Here is a 21788-nt window from a genome sequence, read left to right on the forward strand (position 1 = left end):
GTATTTGTGAGGAAACACTAACGTTCAAGCAAAGCCTGGAGAAACTGACCTGCCTGTCTCCTTTTATAACTAGCTGGGAGGAGACAGAAAGCAGAGAGCTTTTTTTTTTAAAACATAATTAGTGGACCCCTTAGGATTGTGCTCTAGGGACAAAGTCAGGACTTTATCTGAGGAGTGAAAGTTGCTCAGTCATGTCTGACTCTTTGCAACCCCACGGACTATACAGTCTATGGAATTCTCCAGGCCAGAATACCAGAGTGGGTAGCCTTTTCCTTCTCCAGGGGATCTTTCCAACCGAAGGATCGAACCCAGGTCTCCTGCATTGCAGGCGGATTCTTTACCAGCTGAGGGGCAGGAATTGCCATACTCAGATGGTGAGGCTCAAAGATGCTCTATCTGGGACACAAAGGGAGGGGCTGTGTTTCCAGTAGATGAAGAGGAATCTCAGTTACTATTTACCCTTCAATTTTTGCCGAATCTTTAGTTTTCTACTGCTGCAGACCAAATGATCACTAACTTTATTGGATTAAAACAACACAAATTTATCATCTGAGTTTCAGCAAGTCAGAAGTCTGAGCATGGTATGGCTGGGTTCCCATCAAGGGCACACAAAGTTGAGATTCAGGTATTGGGTGATTGTGTCCTAATCTCAGGCTCCACTAGAGAAATACATGCTTCCAGGCTCCCTCAGGTTTTTGGCAGAAATCATTTACTCTGCAGTCGTAGGAGTCGTAGCAAGGAATAACTCCTTGCTAGTTATTGTTGTGCTCAGTCATGTCTGACTCTTTGTGAGCTTATGGACTGTAGCCCACCAGGCTCCTCTGTCCATGGAGTTTTCCAGGTAAGAATACTGGAGTGGGTTGCCTTTTCCCACTGTCGTGCTAGTAGTAGCCACATCAGTTCTCAGATGTGGCTTTTAGGTCTTTATTATGTAGCTCCATCCACAGACCTTATCATATTTGGAATTTCTGACTATTAGAAGGGTCCATCCACTTTTAAGGGTTCAGTCGATTAAATTAGGCCTACCACGATTATCTCCATTTTTTGTCAACTGTTCATGGGGTTCTCTTCCAATATTCATTGGAAGGATTGATGCTGAAGGTGAAACTCCAATACTTTGGCTACCTGATGTGAAGAACTGACTCGCTGGAAAAGACCCTGATGCTGGGAAAGATTGAAGGCAGGAGTAGAAGACAGAGGCTAAAATGTTGGATGGCATCACTAACTCAATGAACATGAGTTTGAGCAAGCTCTGGAAGTTGATAATGGACAGGGAAGCCTGGTGTGCTGCAGTCCATGGAGTCACAAAGAGTTGGACACAACTGAACAACTGAATTGAAAAGTCAACTGATTTGGGATCTAATCATGGGAGTATTATTCCCTCCAATTATCTCCATTTTTATCAACTTAAAGTCAACTGATTTGGGATCTAATCATGGGAGTAATATTCTATGCAACCATAGGTTCCTCCTGCACTGAAAGTTAGGGGTTCTCACAAAGGGATAACACTAGGGAGCAGAGATATGGGACCCATGCTAGAATTCTAGGCATCATAATATTTACAACATAATTTGCTCTTAAGTTGATGTCAGAAGACTAGGAAGGCATTGCTGGGACTGGGGACATCCCCTTCTTTCCCTCAAAGGAAAGTGACCTCGTTTGAAATAATCCTAACTCCCCTGTCCCAGCACTTTTATACCTTTAAAAATACTCCATTCTGCACAGCTCCTCAGATGGCGTTTCTGTCTGCTAAATGAAATGCTGTCCCATTCATGAATCTCTTAATAAAGTCAATTAGATATTCTAATTTACTCGGTTGGATTTTCTTTTTTTTAAAGCACATGCAAGTGGAAGGTGCAAAACAGGCTATGTTTGACTCTGGAAAAAAGAATAAAATATTTGGGATAATTTTACCAACCCCCTGCCCCATAGTAAATTCCATAAGAGGGTGAATAAAGGCTGTGTCTGAATCTCCATTGTTTACTCATTACCTAGCACACCCAAGCAATCCAATCTGCATACATTATAAAAGCTCAAGGCATAATTGTTAGTGACGTTTGTACATGAAACGGCACAATGAGAAATTATTTCTACTCCAATTGCTTGATTACAATATTGGACTGAAACATCACCATCGAACTCTGGCTCTCACTGAGGAGCGATGTGTTCACTTAATTTGGTGCGTCAGTTTTTCTCATTGCTCTCATACCATAAATGAAATATATTTCCAAGATTAGCGTTCTCTCTCTATAAAACATCTATGGCATCTGCCTGATTGGGCATTTCCTTTTTCTCCCTCCAGTTTCTCTCATTATCCCGGCTCTCTGGAGTCTGCGATAGTCTGCAATTCCTTGTTTCCCCGCAGCTGGCTGCATTGACTGGGAAAAGCAACTCCAAATTCTGTCCTCAAGAATTGAAACCTCTGAGTACCGGGAGTGGGGTGTCACGCACACTGAAGCACTCTGCAAGTAGCACTCTGCGAGCCCGGTTTCTGCCGGCTCGCATCTCACCACCGCCAAATGAGCTAAACAAGCCCGGGAGCGGACCTCCGACCTCCGACCCCTCCCCGACCGCGTCTTCTCCGCTGTACGGCAGAGCCTCAGTCAACATGGCCGCGCCCATAGCCCATACTCAAGGGCACCGCCATTGCAGCTGCCGGACCCGCCGAGGCCGCGCTCCGGGTGGTCGCCATGTCGGCCACCGCCTGCGCCCAGTTCCCGACAAACCCAGCGACCGTGGACCGGAGGAGGAGTGCAGGGACAGCCGAAGAGGCCGAGTGCTTTCCGGAGATGGCTGTGTCGGGGCCCGGGGGCAGCGCTGCGGTGAGCGCGATGATGGGGCGGGGTGGTCTGGTGGTCAGCTGTCGTTTAATCGGGCATCAGTGGCTGGAGGGTTACTGTAGTCTGTGAAATAGGTGATTTGGGAATTGGAGTCGATGCTGAAGGGCCTTTTGCACGGGCGGGCGGATGATCTTAGCATCCTCAGGGAGCTAAAGGATAGTGCTAGAGGGCTGTCTGTGCAGTTTAAGGAAATCATTGTTTGAGGGATCTGCGGTGACAGGGGCCTGCGCAGTCAGTGTTTGGAAGGCCGCGGGGATAAGAAATAAGGGCTTTGGGGTGTATCAGAGATTGGGGAGGACTGTAGGGGTCGCAAATGGGAATGTCTACGGGAGTCAGCAATTACAGTCTCTGTGGTTGTTAGAGATGGAATTGTTCCCCTCTGTGTGCAGAGGTGCAGGCAGGTGAGTTAGTAGTTATTGCAGTAGTTAAAGGTAAGAGATGATGATTGGGGTTTACAGGTGAAATAAAAAATCAGAATTAGAATATGCCTGGAGATGAGCCAATAGGACTTACTGATGATATGGAGCAAGAGGGAAAAGAAGAATCAAAATTTACACCTAGGCTTTTTGGAACTGGTAGATTCCATTTCCTGAGAAAGGGTTGTGTTGGAGAAGACCTGATTTGATGGCTTAAAGAAGAGCCAGGGTGGATAAGCCATAGTTCTGTTTGAGCAGTGGCAAGAAGCCCATTACATACATGTTCAAGTAGAGATGTTGAGAAATTGTTAGATATATAAATCTAGAGACTTATAGAGACTTATAGTCTCTAGGAGAGACTTAGACTGAAGAATCCTTATTTGAAAGGGATCAACATAAAGATGGCATTTAAAGTCATAAGATTGAATGAGATCATCTAGGAAGAGATGACAGGGGAGAAAAAAGGGCAAAAACTCAAAGAGTTTTGGGTCAATCTGATGTTTTGAGTTCTGGTGGAGGAGAAGAAGGAGGAGGAGAGGGAGAGGGGAGGAGGAGAAGAAGAATGAGGTAGGCAGTAGGAGGTAACCACTGAGGTAGGAGGAAAACTGTAAATGTGTTGTCAAAAAAGCATCAAGGTTTTCAAAGCAATGGCAGTACTCAGTCCCCAGAGTATGACTACAGAGAATTTGACTTTGGCAAGTTGTAGTTCCATGGTTATTTTGATTGATTAGAGCTCTTAGAGTGGAATGACGGGTAAAATCTGGTGGGAGAGTTAAAGAATGGGAGGTAATGAAATAGAGACAGCAAGTATAGACAACTTTAAGAGTTTTGCTGATAAGGGGAGCAAAGAAATGGATATTGGATGGGACATGAGATTAAGAGAGGATTTTCCTCAGATGAATAATATTGAGACAACTTTGTGTGTCAGTGAGAATGACACAGTAGAAAGGCGTACTAAGTCACTTCAGTCCTGTCCAACTCTTTGTGACACTATGGACTTTAGCCCGCCAGGCTCCTCTGTCCATGGGGATTCTCCAGGCAAGAATACTGGAGTGGCTTGCCATTTCCTCCTCCAGGGGGTCTTCCTGACCCAGGGATCGAACCCAGGTCTCCGTTGCAGGCAAATTGTTTACTGTCTGAGTCACCAGGGAAGCCCTCTCCTGGGAGAAGACTCTTAGAAATTTATTCCTGTATTCCTCTGTGCTTTACATCATGCCCCTTTTCCTTAGCTTATTTTGCTTTGAATTCTTTGCTGTTCTAAATCATAGCTATGAGTACAGCTATATACTGAGCCCTGTGAGTCCTTCTAGTGAATCATTGAACCAGAGTGTTAATGGGTTAAAGCCTGGTGATACTCTAAACAAGATACGGTTTTGAAGGATGAATGAAAAACAGTTAAAAGTGTAATTTACTTCATCTTAAGGCTCTAAGATTGGGGGGAGGTGGGGAAACAACTTCTATTGGGGAACACTGTAAGGGAGCAGAATCCTCAGGTGACAAGTAGGTTTTGGTTGAAGCAAGCAGGCGATGGGGCTTCCCTGGTGGTCCAGTGGCTGTAACTCCATGCTTCCAATGCAGAGGCCCCGGGTTCAATCCTGGTCAGGGAACTAGATCCCACATGCTGCAACTAAGACCTGATGCAGACAAATAAATAAACATTAAATTTTAAAAAGCAAGCAGGTGAAGGAAATAGCTGAAAGGGTGTGTGTAGTGGAGTTTATTGGCAGTGGTTAGGGTTTCTGTAAAGGCTGTGTGAGGGTTCTGTTGGTGTCAGTGATTGGGGATTGATAGTATTTGGGGGTCATATCTTAGGTGGAGATCGATATGTCCCACTGGCATCAATAGTTGAGGAACCTGTGGCACTATGTGATCAGAGTGTTTATGAGGGCAAGTAACTGTGGAGATCTGTTGCTGTTAGTAACTGGAAGGTTTGCTGGGATCAGTCCTTTTGGAATTAGGAAGGACCATGCTGGCTCAGTGATTGGGAAGCCAGTAACAATTAGTGACAGGAGTTATAGGAATCAGTGACTGCAAGTTTGTGAGCTCAGAGATTGGTGACACACACAGATAACTGATTGGTGGTTTATGGCAGTGGGGATGATCTTTAAATGTTAAACAGACATGTTTGAATACGTATTTATTAGCTTCAAAATTCTACAGTAGCTACCTAATAAGAGGAGAACTTTAACATGCTTTATTTAATTCCTTCTCCCCACCCACAACCAATCGTATGCATGCTTATTTTTCTTACATCATACCTCTTGATTTTAGGGATTAAATTTTTTAAAAGTTAATTTATTTATTTTGGCTGCACTGGGTCTTCATGGCTGCTTGAAGGCTTTCTCTAGTTGCAGTGATTAGGGGCTACTCTCGTTTCGGTGCATGGGCTTCTCACTGAGGTGGCTTTTCTTTTTGAGCAACATGGGCTCTAGGGCATGTGAGTTTCAGTAGTTGTGGCTCTCTGACTCCAGAGCGTGGGCTTGGTAGTTGGAGCACATGGGCTTAGTTGTCCTGTGGCATGAATCTTCCTGGATCAGGGATCAATCCTGTGTCCCCTGCATTGGCAGGCAGATTCTTTACCACAGGACCACCAGGGAAGTCCAAGGATATTTTTATAACAATTGCACAAGAAAGTTTGCAGGGGTCCAGCCCCGGCTGATCCAGGGTATTCGAAGGGGAGACGGCGTCGGCGACTATTTATTTATTTATCAAAGATATAAAGAGTAATAGAATGAGGATAGCTCAGTAGGAAAATTCAGTGGAGAAAAGAAGCTGAGTAGCTTGGTTTACGCGGGAGACCAATAAAACTTCAAGACAAGAAGTTTGCACCACTTACGTAGGCCGCAGGCGTCCTTCCGTTCTCCCGAAGGAGAGGAGACACTGAGGCCTCCCCGGTCGGATCTTAGAAGCCCAGGCATAATTAGTAAGCATGGTGGGTTCTGCGCTCCAGATGGAGACTCAGCTGGAAGTTAAAGGGAAGAATGACATGGGGAGACCAAGTGTTGGTGAGCAAGGCCCGTAGCTTTATTTTTAACAGGGGCTTTTATACCCTAAGTTACACATAGAGGATAATAGGGGATGCAAAGTCAGCAGTTTTTGATCCTTATCAAAAACCAGAGTTTCTTTCCTGCAAATTTATTGTATACAAATGGTTTAGGTGATTTACATCATCTTCTGGCCAGAAGGCCTATTAACATTTTATGACTCTTGACAAAGACTTATCAACAAAGACTTATTTTCTCTAAGAGTAATTATTTTAAGGTTTGGCGCCATCTTCCAAAGATAAAATTGCATTCCTATAGGGCGGATGTGCAATGGGTTTACAACAAAGGAAAAAATTGATTACCTTAAGGGTCTAAAGTTACTAACACCAAGGCCACTACTTATTTTTTCTACATACCAACTATATTAATTAATACACATTCAAGGATACAATTCAGGGGATGTGGAAACTTGGCAACAAGCATTGGCTCATCAATGAAATCCTTTACTAGTTTATTCTGACAGTTTCTAACTCTCTGAGAGGCTCTAAGCTATTTGAATATCTTAAGCTTCCTGTGCCTCTCGAGGCTGGGAGACTGTAAACAATCGTATGCATAGCTGTAGGAGTCCGGGTAAACTTGTCAGGCGAGTTAGAGAGCCATCTGAGGGGTTTGGATTTAAACACTCCTAATTGCCCAGGAACTTTATTAATTGGAGCTGTAAGTTAACTCTTTGACAGAGAGAGCGAGATGGTGGTGGGGGACAGCCCCCAGTAAAGTCAGAGGTGAGAGCACAAAGCAATAAAGTAGGCCGACTCTGGTTTTTGGGGGGGTAGATGCTCGAGAATATCCGGGGGGACTCCTGAGGCTCGATCCCGCCTTTGCTTATGCCGAGCCTCCTTCCTCATGACCTTTGTCACGAGTGGAATGCCTCACCGGCTCCCGGCAAAAGTTTATCAAATGACTTGGATGTAACTAAACACTTTACTGGTTTTATTATTCATAGTTCTCTCTTGTATATTATTAGGCCTTTCCCAGTCTCAAAATTATTCTGATCCAATTTTCCTTCTTTTAAAAATTATTCCTCTTCTCTCTCTCCTTTTCCTGCCACATTCCCTATACCTCCCTCCCTTCTTCTCTTTATTTTTAAAGTACATAGGTAATATACTTTCCAAATCCTTACAAAAGTAAATATCTTACATTTGCTCCCAAACATAATTGATTTTTTGGCTGCTCATAAAAACCAAGGGTCTCCATTCTTCTACCTCAGAACTCTATATCCATAGTGTTTAGTTATAAAGATGAAGACTGATTCTAACATGTTTGTTTGTTGTAATTGTCTTTCTGTCTCATAATCATATGGTGTTTTTTCAAAGTACCTTCGACTGAATGGCGTATAACAGCAGAAGTTGATTTCTGACAGTGCTGGAGGCTACATGTCTGAGAGCACTTTGGGATCTGGTGACGGCCGTCTTTCGGTTTCAGACTCTCATTAGATCCTTACTTGGCAGAAAGAGCAGAGAGAGGAAGCACATTCTCTCATAACACTTATAAGGGCACTATTCCCACTCATGAAAACCCTCTCTCATAACCTCATCTAATTCTAATTTTCTCCCAAAGGCCCTCTCTCCTAATATCATCACATTGGAGGACAAGGTTTCAATCATGAATTGGAGGGACACGTTCATTCCATTATAGGGACATTTCTTAACGTGGTTTTTGCCTCTCAAAAACAAAAGTGAGTGAAAAAATAACTTTATGACAAACAGTGAATGGACAAGGTAGGAACAAGTAATTATTATCTTGTCCAGATCTCTCACTGATGTGGATAACATTAGACTGAACTAGGAATGTGCTGTTTTACAGGGATCGGTAACATTCAATGATGTGACTATGGCCTTTACCAGGAAGGAATGGGAGCAACTAGATCCTGCTCAGAAAAGCCTGTACAAGGATGTGATGCTGGAGAATTACAGCAACCTAGCCTCAATGGGTAAGGACAGTTCCTTTGTAATTCAAACTATACTTACTGTGATGCCTTCTCTCTGATGCCCTTGATAAGTTTATCCTCGATTTTTATGAATCAAAGAGTTGTAATCCCTTTGGGTACTAAGCAGAATACGTGTGATCCTGCCTTGAAAATGGAGGATCTACTCAGATGGGGTTTGTGGGCATTGCACTGTGAAATTTCTGAAGCAACGTATTCTTTTATCCTTTACAAGCTCTGAAACTCAGATGTTAGGGATTGATTTCTGGGATATTTGTTGTTCTAACACTCAATTTCTGTCTTTTCTCATGAGTAGGGTATCAGGCTCTCAAACCAGACATGATATCCAAGTTGGAAAAAGGAGAAGAGCCATGGCTAGGGAAGGGGAAAGGAAGCAGACAAGGTGGCTCGAGTGAAATAGCAAGAACCAAAGAAATAGGAGCCAATGGAAGTAAGTTCCTAGTTTCTTGATGATAACTTTGGATTTCTTTCTTTCTCCCACACTTTTATTATTTACTTTTAAAAATATATATATCTTTTCTTTCTACTGAAGTATAGTTGATTTACCATGTTAGTTTCAGGCATACAGCAAAGCAATTCAGTTATCATCTATCTATCTATCTATCTTTTTTTTAAAAGATTCTTTTCCCTTGTAGGTTATTACAAATTACTGAGTAAAGTTCCCTGTGCTACATAGTAGGTCCTGGTTGGTTTTCTGTATTATATATAGCAGTATATTTATGTTAATCCCAAATTCCTAAATTATCCACCACCCCCCCCCCTTTCTCTCTTTGGTCTGTTAGGTCTGTTTATGTTTTGTATAGTTCATTTGTATTTTTTTTTTTTTTTGGATTCCACATATAAGCAGTATCAGGTGATGCTTGTCTTTCTCTGTCTGGTTTACTTCACTTAGTGGGATCGTCTCTAGTTCCATCCATGTCGCCACAAATGGCATTATTTCATTCTTTTTATTGGGTGAAAATTCTGTTGTATAAATATACCACGTCTTCTTTGTCTATTCATCTGTTGATGGAAATTTAGGTGCTTCCCTGTCTTGGCTGTTGTAAACAGTGCTGCAGGGAACATTGAGGTGCATGTATCTTTGCTCATTACGTCTTTCTCTAGATGTATGCCCAGGAGTGGGACTGCGGGATCATATGGTAGCTCTATTTTTAGTTTCTTAAGAAACTTCCATATAGTTTTCCATAATGGCTGTACCAATTTACATTCCCACTAACAGTGTTGGAGGGTTCCTTTTTCTCAACATCCTCTGTAGTATTTGTTATTTGTAGATTTTTTTTTTGATGATGGCCATTCTCACTGGTGTGAGGTGGTACCTCATTGTGGTTTTGATTTGAATTTCTCTAATAATTAGTGATGTTAAGGATCTTTTCATATGCCACCTGTATGTATTCTTTGGAGAAATATCTATTTAGATCTTCTGTCCATTTTCTTGATTGAGTTGTTTGGTTTTTTTGATACCAAGCTATATGAGCTGTCTGAATATTTTGTAGATTAAGCCCTTGTCAGTCGCATCATTTGCAAAAATTGTATCCTATTCCATAGGTTGTTTTTTTGTTTTATTTATGGTTTCCTTTGCTGTGCAAAAACTTTTAATTTGGTCCCAGTTGTTTATATTTTTGGTTTTATTTCAATCTTTACTCTAGGAGAAAGTCCATAAAGAGATCACTGCAGTATGTCAAAGAGTGTTCTGCCTGTGTTTTCCTCTAGGAGTTTTATAGTATTTGGTCTTCTTCCCATTTTGAGTTTATTTTTGTATGTGGTGTTAAAGATGTTCTAAATTCATTCTTTTACATGTATCTGTCCAGTTTCCCCAGTACCACTTATTGAAAAGACTCTCTTTTCTCCATTGTACATTCTTGCCTCCTTTGTCATATATTAATTAACCACAGGTGCCTGGGTTTGGAATTCTTCAAAGAAAATTTGTTCTGAAATTCTTCTTAAAGGTTTTAAGGGTCTTAAAGACCCTTCTTTATTAACCGGGAAGTAGCAGTAGGAAAATATCAAAATCTCCCGGGGGAATAGGAGTTCAAAGATTCTCTAACCTTGGAGATTCTAATATGTCTTCCTTCTGTGACCCTGCCCACATGGGAAGTCCTCATATGAGATTCACTATAGTTGTGAGCCAGTGTGGTTTACGGGAATTTGCTTATACCACTTGTATCAGTCAACTTAGGCTAAGTTATGCCCCATTAAAGAAAGAGCCCCCCCCACCTCCCTAAATCTTAGTGGACTACAAAAAGAAAGTTTTGTTTCTTGCTCAAGCTGCAGTCCTTTCCCACATTACCTTGTGACCTACACTGAAAGCGCAGTCCCTATTTGGCAAATTCTGATCTCATTACAGAGGGAAAGAAGGAGTGGAACCATATGATGAGTTAAAAAATCACTGGATGTGGTAGATATCTCTTTCTTCTTAACATTTTATTGGTTCTTTAGTCAGAGCAGGTCACCTTTCCACTCCCAAATTCAACTGGGTAGGAATGGGAGGATTAAATGGTCATGCAGTGGGGCTGGGAGGAGTAATCTACAAGGAACAATAATGCAGTCTGCTACACTACTTGGGTTATGTTAGGAAAAATGGTGAAAAACAGAGCTCTAAACCTTGGGCACCAGACAATCAGATGCCTAACTGACCCATCCATATATAGCCATCTTTCCTAATCTAGACTTTCCATTGCTCAGTTTTGAGAAAGAGCAGTGAACCCTTTTAACTGTTTTTTTAGCTAATCCCATTCCTGCTTACTCTTGCAATCCCATGGACTGCAGCCCGCAAGCCTCCTTTGTCCATGGGATTCTCCAGACAAGAATACTGGAGTAGGTTGCCATTTCCTTCTCCAGGGGATCTTCCTGACCCAGAAATCAAAACCAGGTCTTCTGCATTGCAGGCAGATTCTTTACTGACTGAGCTGTGAGGGGAGACTTTACCTCTCTAAAGCAATGCTTTTAAAAATCATCCCCCTTTTCCTAATATCCTCAGCTTTTCCACCTTTGTTCACCCACACTCTGAGACCCCATAGTATCAATTTTCTCTCCTTAGGTATTTAGACATTCTTAGATCTGTCTTCTTTCCAAATCTCTTGGCGTGATGCTCCTGCCCCTCATTACTTTCCATTTCCCCACTTTCTCTGTGAAATGCTCTAGACCCATGGTCTATACCACCATCATTATTTCCATTTCCTCCCTAACCCTTGCAGTTCAGTTAAGTTCAATTCAGTTGCTCAGTCATTTCCAACTCTTTGAGACCCCATGGACTGCAGTATACCAGGCTTCCCTGTCCATCACCAACTCCCGGATCTTACTCAAACTCATGTCCGTCGAGTCAGTGATGCCATCCAACCATCTCATCCTCTGTCATCCCCTTCTCCTTCTGCCTTCAGTCTTTCCAAGCTCATCAGGGTCTTTTCAAATGAGTCAGTTCTTCCCATTAGATGGCCAAAGTTTTGGAGTTTAAGCTTCAACATCAGTCCTTCCAATGAATATTCAGGACTGATTTCCTTTAGGATGGACTGGTTGGATCTCCTTGCATTCTAAGGGACTCTCAAGAGTCTTGTCCAACACCACAGTTCAAAAGCATCAATTCTTCAGCACACAGCTTTCTTTATAGTTCAACTCTCACATCCATACATGACTACTGGAAAAACCATAGCTTTGACTAGACAGACCTTTGTCGGCAAAGTAATATCTCTGCTTTTTAATAAGCTGTCTAGGTTGGTCTAACTTTTCTTCCAAGGAGCAAGTGTCTCTTAATTTCATTGCTGCAGTCACCATCTGCAGTGATTTTGGAACCCAAAGAAATAAAGTCTCTCACTGTTTCCACTGTTTCCCCATCTATTTGCCATGGAGTGATGGGACCAGATGCCATGATCTTAGCTTTCTGAATCTTGTCCAGACAAAGCTCTAATTCCTTGTCTTATATTTTACCTCCTTACAGGATAGCTCTTTCTCAGATGATCAGAAATTGAAAGCTTTATCTTTCTTTCTAAATTAGAGCTTCCTCTCACCTTCCCTGTTTTTATCAGTGTCAAATTTTAGGCTTGTCTACCATGGAATTCCCATGAACCTTTGCTCTCTGTGCTCTCTTTTACTATTCTTTCCTTAGTTCCTGTTTTTTTTTTTTTTTCTCAATTCTGACTGACATCACTCAAATCAGATTCATATTATCCCATTCCTAAATTGCTCCAATTCTTAGGTAGACTTCCTAACTTCCCCCCTTTAGAAAAATAATTCATCTTAGATGTTGCCACCAAACGTTAAAACATACAGTTATTATATACCACTACAGTCTCCCAAAAAAGGAAGGGCAAGAAAGGCCTTCTCCATTCCCAAAGAAAGGCAATTCTAAAGAATGTTCAAACTACTGCACAATTGCACTCATCTCACACTCTAGCAAAGTAATGCTGAAAATTATCCAAGAGAGGCTTCAACAGTACATGAAATGAGAACTTCCAGATGTTCAAGCTGGATTTAGAAAAGGCAGAGGAACAGAGATCAAATTGCCAACATTTGTTGGATCATGGAAAAAGCAAGAAAATTCCAGAAAAACATCTACTTTTGCTTTATTGACTACACCAAAGTCTTTGACTGCATGGATCACAACAAACTGGAAAATTCTGAAAGAGATGGGAATACCAGACCACCTGACCTGCCTCCTGAGAAATCTGTATGCAGATCAGGAAGCAACAGTTAGAACCAGACATGGAACAATGGCCTGGTTCCAAATTGGGAAAGGAGTCTGTCAAGGCTGTATATTGTCACCCTGCTTATTTAACTTCTATGCAGAGTACTTCAGGCTTCCCTGATAGCTCAGTTAGTAAATATCATGACATCTGGTCCCATCACTTCATGGCAAATAGATGGGGAAACAATGGAAACAGTGACAGATTTTATTTTCTTGGGCTCCAAAATCACTGCAGATGGTGACTGCCGCCATGAAATTAAACAACGCTTGCTCCTTGGAAGAAAAGCTATGACAAACCTAGGCAGTATATTAAAAAGCAGAGACATCACTTTACCGACAAAGGTCTGTATAGTTAAAGGTATGCTTTTTCCAGTAGTCATGTATGAATGTGAGAGTTGGACCATAAAGAAAGCTGAGCATCGAAGAATTGATGCTTTTGAATGTAGTGTTAGAGAAGATTCTTGAGAGTCCCTTGGACTGCAGGGAGATCCAACCAGTCCATCCTAAAGGAAATCAATCCTGAATATTCATTGGAAGGACTGATGCTGAAGCTGAAACTCCAGTACTTTGGCCACCTGATGGGAAGAACTGACTCATTAGAAAAGACCTGATGCTGGGAAAGATTGAAGGCAGGAGGAGAAGGGGAAGACAGAGGATGAGATGGTTGGATGGCATCACTGATTCAATGGACATGAGTTTGAGCAAGTTCTGGGAGTTGGTGATGGACAGGGAAGCCTGGCGTGCCGCATTTCATGGGGTCACAAAGAGTCAGACACGACTGAGCAACTGAACTGAACTGAATAGCCCCCAAATTAGCAGAATATCCATAATATCTTTTTAAGTTTCTTCTAACTCTGAATTTTCAAGACTCCGTGAATTTCTCAAGGCTGGAGGGACCAGTCTGTCAAATGATGAATGAAGAGAATTCATAGTTTTTGATTCCTCCACTCATGGCTCCAGTTTTGACTATCTTTACTTTTCTCGCTGATGCTTGGTGTTACAACTGAAAAATATTCCTAAGTCATTTAATATGTGCTTTTTTGTCATTGCTGTAGTGACTCTATTCTTGGTTCAAGTTCTTACTATTATCCTTGGAGGTTCTTCAAGGAAGGACTATTTTCTGTTCCCTCCAATGATTGTTGGTTCTAGTGAGTTCCATGCTTCGGTTTCTGAAGTTACGGTAATTTTAGCTTAAAATTTATGTCTTAATTACTGTCTCAAATTCAGGACAGGCTTATAGCCTTAATTATGTGCTCTGCCAGACCAGACTCCCCTAGTATTATCCTACCATTATGCCAGTTAACTAGTTAAGAGTCTCCTCTCCTCCCCCATGGTAAATTTCTCTTGTGGTGATGTGTATCTTTTTCAACTGTCAGTTGGGACCAGCCAAATCATCATTGTAAGAGGTTCTTATAATGTTATACCTCAAGAGGAAAGGTCTGAGTTTTGATCCCTTTCTTCCCAAAAGGCAATTTGCCTCCATCTCTCCCAGCATCTTTGGGCATTGGAAGATACAGCCTTTGTCATGCTACAGAAAAGTTCTTGTTATACTTTTTCTCTCAGGATGCTTGCATCACTTAAAATTTCCTAAATGAAAAAGCAGCTGGCAACTCCAGTTCTTCCTACTATGTCTATACCACTACTTTATGTATACTTATAAAAATTGATCTACTCTATGGGAATGAATCTCTTAAAAATTCTCCATAAAAGCAATGATATTTCCCAGCTATATATTCAAACACCATAACTCCTTTCTATTTGAACCCAGTTTTTACTTTATCCATGTAATGTTCTTTCACTACTAAAATGACTATTTACTTTTTATCTTTTTTCTCCCTGAAATCATGGGGACTCTTATATGTGTTTCTCCCTTTGAGTCTCTTTAATTCCTATCCTGAAGCTTTTTCTGTTTTTTCCATGTCCATAGTTGATAAAGGCCACCCCCAAAATGGTGGTCCTAGATCCTAAGTTGTTTGGTTTTTACATATGTAGTGTCCATATCTAGCTAACAGAAGTCTTCAAGCTTCAACTCTAAGTTCTTAGGAAAATTGTTGGATAGCTAGGGTTGATGTTTACTGTTGTCCAATCAGTTGCTTTCAACCAGAAGTTGGATCATATACTAAAAACATATTACTGCTGCTTACATCTGTCAGTTTGAGTTTGGTCTCAGAGAACAGAAGCCTGGGTTGAGAAGATAGCTCAAAATGTATAATTGTATAGTGTATGGAGGAAAGAACGTGAGCAATTGCTTAGAGTTGGGAATTAGCTTAAAATTTATAATTGGCAATTAGAGTGACCTGACAGGAAGGTGTGCTCCATAGCAAACTATTGGAAAACAAGTGTTTGTGTACACTACAAATCCAATGTCATAAAGTTTATTTGCCAGTCTCATCACTGTGAATTTTATAATATGGTAAAAGCATCAAGTAACTCAGAGAAGGAGCTTCCCCAGTGGCTTAGTGGTAAAGAATCTGCCTGCAATGCAGGAAATGCAGATGACACAGGTTCAGTCCCTGGGTTGGGAAGAACCCCTGGAGGAGGGAATGGCAACCCAGTCCAGTACTCTTGTCTGGAGAATCCCATGGACAGAGGAGCCTGGTGGGCTACAGTCCATAGCGTTGCAAAGAGTCAGACACACTTTAACATAAGAGTCAGATGTGTTTTAGTACAGGAATGCCATTATTATATTAATCATAGGTGGGAGCAGTAGAACATCCTTTTCTACTTAATCCCTCAGACACCTATATTCAGTACTGTTTGATGAGCTTACTTATTTTCTCTTATTTTGGCTCTTTGGGGAGCAATAACAAAATTTTACTTGTGCTATCCTAAGTAAATGGAGGAATTTATTATAAGGCCTTTGTAACCTAAGGGATGGTACTTGAGCCAGGGACTAGAGCCAGTACTGGAAAGCCATTAGGAATTGGGATTGTGTAAACAATCTCTTTGAGAACACATGATCTTACATCTGTGCTTTTCTGTGGATATATGCTTTATTCTTTGTGCTGATGAACTTTCAGTTTACATGGGAAGGATATGGCTTTATAATACTTGTCTAGTATCATTTTAAAATTTATCACCCAGTGGAAACTGACTAGAGTCCAAATTTTTACAAGGTATACTCTAATTGGACATCTTGGCTTGAGCCAGATGTCCCTGACTGTGACTAAGGAGATTTGGATGAATATAGTATAGGCTGTTGGAGACAAGCACTATGCATGAATTTGAAGTTATTAATGCTGGGAAGTTTGGGCAGAGGAGAGACTTCAAAAAGTGTCAGCTAAAATTACAAGCTCTTTTAGCTTCATCTCTTTTTTATTTGCTGCTTTTTGTGTTTATTTCATCTTTTATCCCAGGTTGCAAGGTCGTATTTATAAACAGTCAAAGTTTTTTCTAATCACCATTGTCAGTTTTCTTTTTCTGTCTTTACTACAGCACTTTCCCTCTCAAGTCCAAAATGACAGGAATATTTGCACTCGATATTTCATTCACTTTGGGAAACTTTGTTGTTGTTGTTCAGTTGCTAAGTCATGTCTGACTCTTTGTGACCCCGTGGATTGCAGCATGCCAGACTTCTCTGTCCTTCACGATCTCTTGGAGTTTGCTCAAACTCATGTCCGTTGATTCGGTAATGCTATCCAGCCATCTCATTCTCTGTCATCCCCTTCTCCTCCTGCCCTCAATCTTTCTCAGGATCAGGGTATAGGCTCAAGTAAAGATTCAACCCCACAACAGGGCATTTCTCTATAAGTTATATTCAAAAATATGAGAGTGCAAAGATTCACAAGAGTGTCTCATTGAATTTCACTTTAGAAGAAGTCCATCAAGATGATGACCAGCTAAAGAACCACCAGAAATCTCAAAACAAAATCCTTAGGGGAGTTGCATTCAAGAAAACAACTCTGACTAAGAAAAAGAGCCACGAACGTAGTTCATTGCAGAAAAAAAATGTGAGTACAAAATATATTCCTTCAAAAAAAAAGCTTCTTAAATTTGATTCACATGGAAAGAATTTAGACTTACCTGCTGACCTCAGAAACTGTGCAGAAAAGAAATCTGATATAGCTAAAGAGCATAGGAAATCATTCAATCATAGCTTATCTGATACAAAGAAAGACAAAAATCAAATTGGAAAAAAATGTGAGAAATCATCTACCTATAGCTCATCTAATGGGCCTGACAAAACTCAAACTGACAAGAAATATACTGAACAGGACAAAATTCAAACTGGAGAAGAACATGAGAAATCATCCAGCCATTGTTCATCTCTTACTAAGCATGAAAAAACCCAGAATAAAGTGAAACCCTATGAATGTAATGAATGTGGGAAGGTTCTCAGCCATAAACAAGGACTTGTTGACCATCAGAGAATCCATACAGGGGAAAAACCATATGAATGTAATGAATGTGGGATAGCCTTTAGCCAAAAATCACACCTTGTTGTACACCAGAGAACTCATACTGGAGAAAAACCATATGAGTGTGTTCAGTGTGGCAAAGCCCATGGTCATAAACATGCTCTCACTGACCATCTGAGAGTTCATACTGGGGAAAAGCCCTATGAATGTACTGACTGTGGGAAAACCTTCAGACATAGCTCAAACCTTATGCAACATGTGAGATCTCATACAGGTGAGAAGCCCTATGAATGTAAGGAATGTGGAAAGTCTTTTAGGTATAACTCATCTCTTACTGAACATGTGAGAACACATACAGGTGAAATACCATATGAATGTAACGAATGTGGAAAAGCCTTTAAGTATAGTTCATCCCTTACTAAACATATGAGAATTCATACAGGTGAGAAACCCTTTGAATGTAATGAATGTGGGAAAGCTTTCAGCAAGAAGTCACACCTCATTATACATCAAAGAACTCATACTAAAGAGAAACCCTATAAATGTAATGAATGTGGAAAAGCCTTTGGACATAGCTCATCTCTTACTTACCATATGAGAACTCATACAGGTGAAAGTCCATTTGAATGCAATCAGTGTGGGAAGGCCTTCAAACAAATTGAAGGTCTTACTCAACATCAGAGAGTTCATACTGGGGAGAAACCCTATGAATGTAATGAATGTGGGAAAGCTTTTAGCCAAAAGTCACACCTCATTGTACATCAGAGAACTCATACAGGAGAGAAACCCTATGAATGTAATGAATGTGGAAAAGCCTTCAATGCAAAGTCACAACTTGTAATACATCAGAGATCCCACACTGGAGAGAAACCTTATGAATGTAATGAATGTGGAAAAGCCTTCAAACAAAATGCATCCCTTACCAAACATATGAAAACTCATTCAGAAGGGAAATCTCATGAGTGAAATTAGAGTGGGAAATCTGAACAAAAGGTTTTATTTAAACTTATAAGTATTCTGAACTTAAAGGATATTAGAAAGCCTTTAATAAGAAGTCACACCTTGTTATGGATGAGAGAATTTGAAAATGAATCTTCACATAGAAGAAATGGATGGAGAGTTTAAATTTGATACTAAACCTTTTATATAAAATATTGTTATAAATGATCTATATATTCAGACTGAAATATAAAGCTTTTAAAATTGTTAATAAATAACCAGTACACTAGAGAACCAGATTACATATTCTGACAATTCCTGAGTGGCTTGAGTGTTGTGTCTTTAAGCACCATGTATGAGAATTAAGTTTGCATATCTGTTTAGTGCCATGTATAAACGTCTGTGACTGTTGGTATAAGCTTCATCTTTGATGCTATCACACAGGTCTTTGTATTATCAGAAAACTTTATAAGAGGATTATTATTTATATAAAAATGTTAATGCAAAATTAAGAGAAAATGAAAGAAATCAGTTGAGGACATGCAGGTGCCAAAAGGGAATACTATCAAAGATAACATTGTTGGGTGAAATAAGCAGGTTGCTCAACTATGTATATAGTTTGTTCCCATCTATGTACAAAAGGGTGTGTGTGTGTTTGCATGTCTGTCTCTGTGTATGTATATATTAATATGTTTGTATACATGTATTTGTGTGTATGTATGTATGTGTGTATGTGTATATACATTTTTTTATGTAAATAGATTGGTTTGAAAAAATACAGAAGAAACTTAGGGGTTGCCTTTGGGCACAGGCGTACAGGAATGAGGTCTGGGATAGGAGAGAGACCTCCTCTTTATTGTATACTGCTTAAATTTTAAAATCATGTACATATATTATTTTCACAATTAAAATCCTTTTAATATGTATAAATCAACACTAATGAAAATTTTCACTGAACCCACTCTGTGATGTGATTTGACTAAGTAAAAGTTTCTAGGCTTATTCATAAATGAGCATATGGTATTAAATTTGATATTGAATTCACAAAGGCTTTTCTTATCAAACATATTCTTTCATTAAAATAATAAATTACAACTATTACTTGGAGCTGTTTCTTTTACTTACTATAATTTTAAAGACTGAAGATGAACTGTGATTGTAGCTGAATAAAAGGGGTTTTCTGAACAATCACTCCACTTTATCTCATATTCAAAGTGCTTTTATACAAATACCTCAATCTGGGGTTTCAAATGTACTGCAACAAATGGCTCTACTTCCTGTTCTTGCCCAATAGCAGACCTTGTGAATAGATCAGTGCACTCTTTCTGAGTGAATCTAGACTTGGCCTCAGAGTATTCTCAAGCATGCATTCTAGAAGGTACTGTTAATCCATTTGGGTTTGCACAGGAAACCTGTTTTGCTATTTTCCTCATGAGTTATAGATTTAAAAATACAGCTGAACTGTTCTAAAATGTAAGTTGTTACACTAAAAACAGTAACATAAGGACAAAAAATGGTTTTGTAATATAAGATAAGAATAATATTTGATATATATGTCATCTTTTACATTTTTCATAGCACATTCACTACATTACCTGATTTGTTCCTCAGAATAAACATGAGTTGGTAAGAAAGACTCTAGTCATGGTCAATACTTCTCAATAAATATTTCAAATAAATAAGTACTGTTCTAGCATAATTATAGATCCTTAATAATATGTGGTTAAATGCTATCTTTGCAAATATTTCCGGTCCCAGCAGCTGCCTACTGACCTCATTTTTTTGAGAATTGAAAGGTATAAATATTTAAAATAGAACTTGTGTTTGTGTGTGTACATGTACACATGCATGTATTGAAAGATCAACTCATGAATATTCTGCACTCATTACCAAGTAACTTACGTACTCTCAGGTGAAGACAATGAAATCTGAAAGTCATTTCCATCAGTAATTTATTACCAAATGAAAATCTGGCACTATACACAGAATGAATTCATCACTGTCTAGAGCTGTAATAAATCTCACTTTTTAGAAGAATAAAGCAGTTGCATGTATGACCAGATTAACTTTCTTACATCTCTTGGAGAACCCACAATAGTGCCACACCTGGGATGGTCAAGAGTATAGTGTGCCTGAACATTAAAAATGAATGCTGAAATTCGTCCTCTGCAGTAAAAAATGAATTAAAATTTAGCATCAATGAATGAGGAAATAATATTTGAAAACAACTAGAGGCAAACAGTGAAAGAAAATAGACACACAGATGTGAGTCCAAATCAATGATATGGTTGGTTGGGCGTGCATCACAATGGCCTGGAAGGCTTGTTACTAGAAAGACTTTAGAAACAGGCCCCACCCACAAAATTTCTGACTCAGTAAGTTTGTGATCTGGCCTGAGAATTTGCATTTTAAATAAGTTTACAGAAGATGATGATGTTGGTCGGGGACCACACTTTGAGAATCACTAATCTGAATAATTGTTTAAGTACAATTTTAAAATATTTTTAAATGTTCCTGAAATATTTCTTCAATATAAAGAAGAGGAAGGGCATATATCTGTGGAGTTAGTTATTATATTAACAGTTTTAAAACATTTATTTCTTCATGAACTTTTGATCACGTGTATATTATTTGCTGGACACTATTATAAATCTTAGGGACATAGCAGTCAACAAAAAAAGAAGGAAAGAAATCTTGTCCTCAGCTTAATTCTAGAGTGGGAGACAGGCAGTAAATGTAAATATAGTTGCCCCACAGGGGATTGGTTCCAGGACCAGCCAGTTACCAAAATCTGAGAATGCTTAAGTCCTATAGTTGGCCCTATATCCAAGGGCCATATCCAAGAACTCAACCAACCATGGATTGTGTAGTACTGTATATATTTATTGAAAAATATCCATGTATAATTGGACCCATACAGTTCAAACTGTAAGCAAAATATAGAATATGACAGAGGGTGATGAGTGGTATGGCAAAGGACAAAACAGAGAAGGGGAATGCAATTGTAAGAGAATGCAGTTTTAAATTTGATGGTAGTGGTGATGGAGTAAGCTCAATCTCACTTAGTGGTGACACAGTCTTGAAGAGTGCAGAAGCAAGTCATATATATATGATGAAAGAGCTTTCCAGACATACATGTTTTAGAATCTGAAGGTGTGGAAAGAGAAAGATGCTGAACATACAGAAGAGGAAAAAGTAAGAAAATTTTCCATTAAATCAAAAATTTTAAATAATCAGGTTTGCAAGAGAGGTAGAAAGCAAGATCTCTCTCTCTCTCTCTCTCTGTCTTTCTAATGGGAGAGCACACAAACAAGCAGTTTATTTATTTAAGTCAGAAGCAAGACAGAAATACATACTCCGAGAAAAAGGGTATGGGCATCCTCTCTGATGAGGAGGAGCATAGTAAAGAGGTAATTTTCATTTTTATTTTTAAAGGATTTCATTTTCCCAGTTAGACATTTGAAAAAAAAATCTTTTTTTTTTGGCTGAGACAAATGGTTTGCAAAAAAAAAAAGATCTCTCATACAGTGCTTTTCGTAGTCAAGTTAGTACAACCTATTTAAATGTA

At 39.7% G+C, this 21788-nt stretch overlaps 1 protein-coding gene across 4 annotated transcripts in view; it reads left to right on the forward strand.

The window, feature by feature from the left end:
* Positions 1–2622: 2622 nt before the first annotated feature.
* ZFP37 (ZFP37 zinc finger protein) overlaps positions 2623–21788 on the forward strand; it is a 70640-nt gene continuing 51474 nt past the window's right edge. Inside the window, exons 1-4 of one of the 4 annotated variants that reach the window (XM_005910472.2) lie at positions 2623–2822; positions 8104–8230; positions 8541–8675; positions 16737–19845. In XM_005910472.2, the coding sequence (XP_005910534.2) occupies positions 2691–2822; positions 8104–8230; positions 8541–8675; positions 16737–18247 (1905 nt within the window). In that variant the 5' untranslated portion in view covers positions 2623–2690 and the 3' untranslated portion in view covers positions 18248–19845. Of the gene's footprint in view, positions 2823–8103; positions 8231–8540; positions 8676–16736; positions 19846–21788 lie in introns of those variants that run through there. The other 3 variants (XM_070375086.1, XM_070375088.1, XM_070375087.1) reach the window with 3 other exon arrangements.

The sequence above is a fragment of the Bos mutus genome, chromosome 8 (genome assembly GCF_027580195.1).
Source record: "Bos mutus isolate GX-2022 chromosome 8, NWIPB_WYAK_1.1, whole genome shotgun sequence".
NCBI lineage: Eukaryota > Metazoa > Chordata > Mammalia > Artiodactyla > Bovidae > Bos > Bos mutus.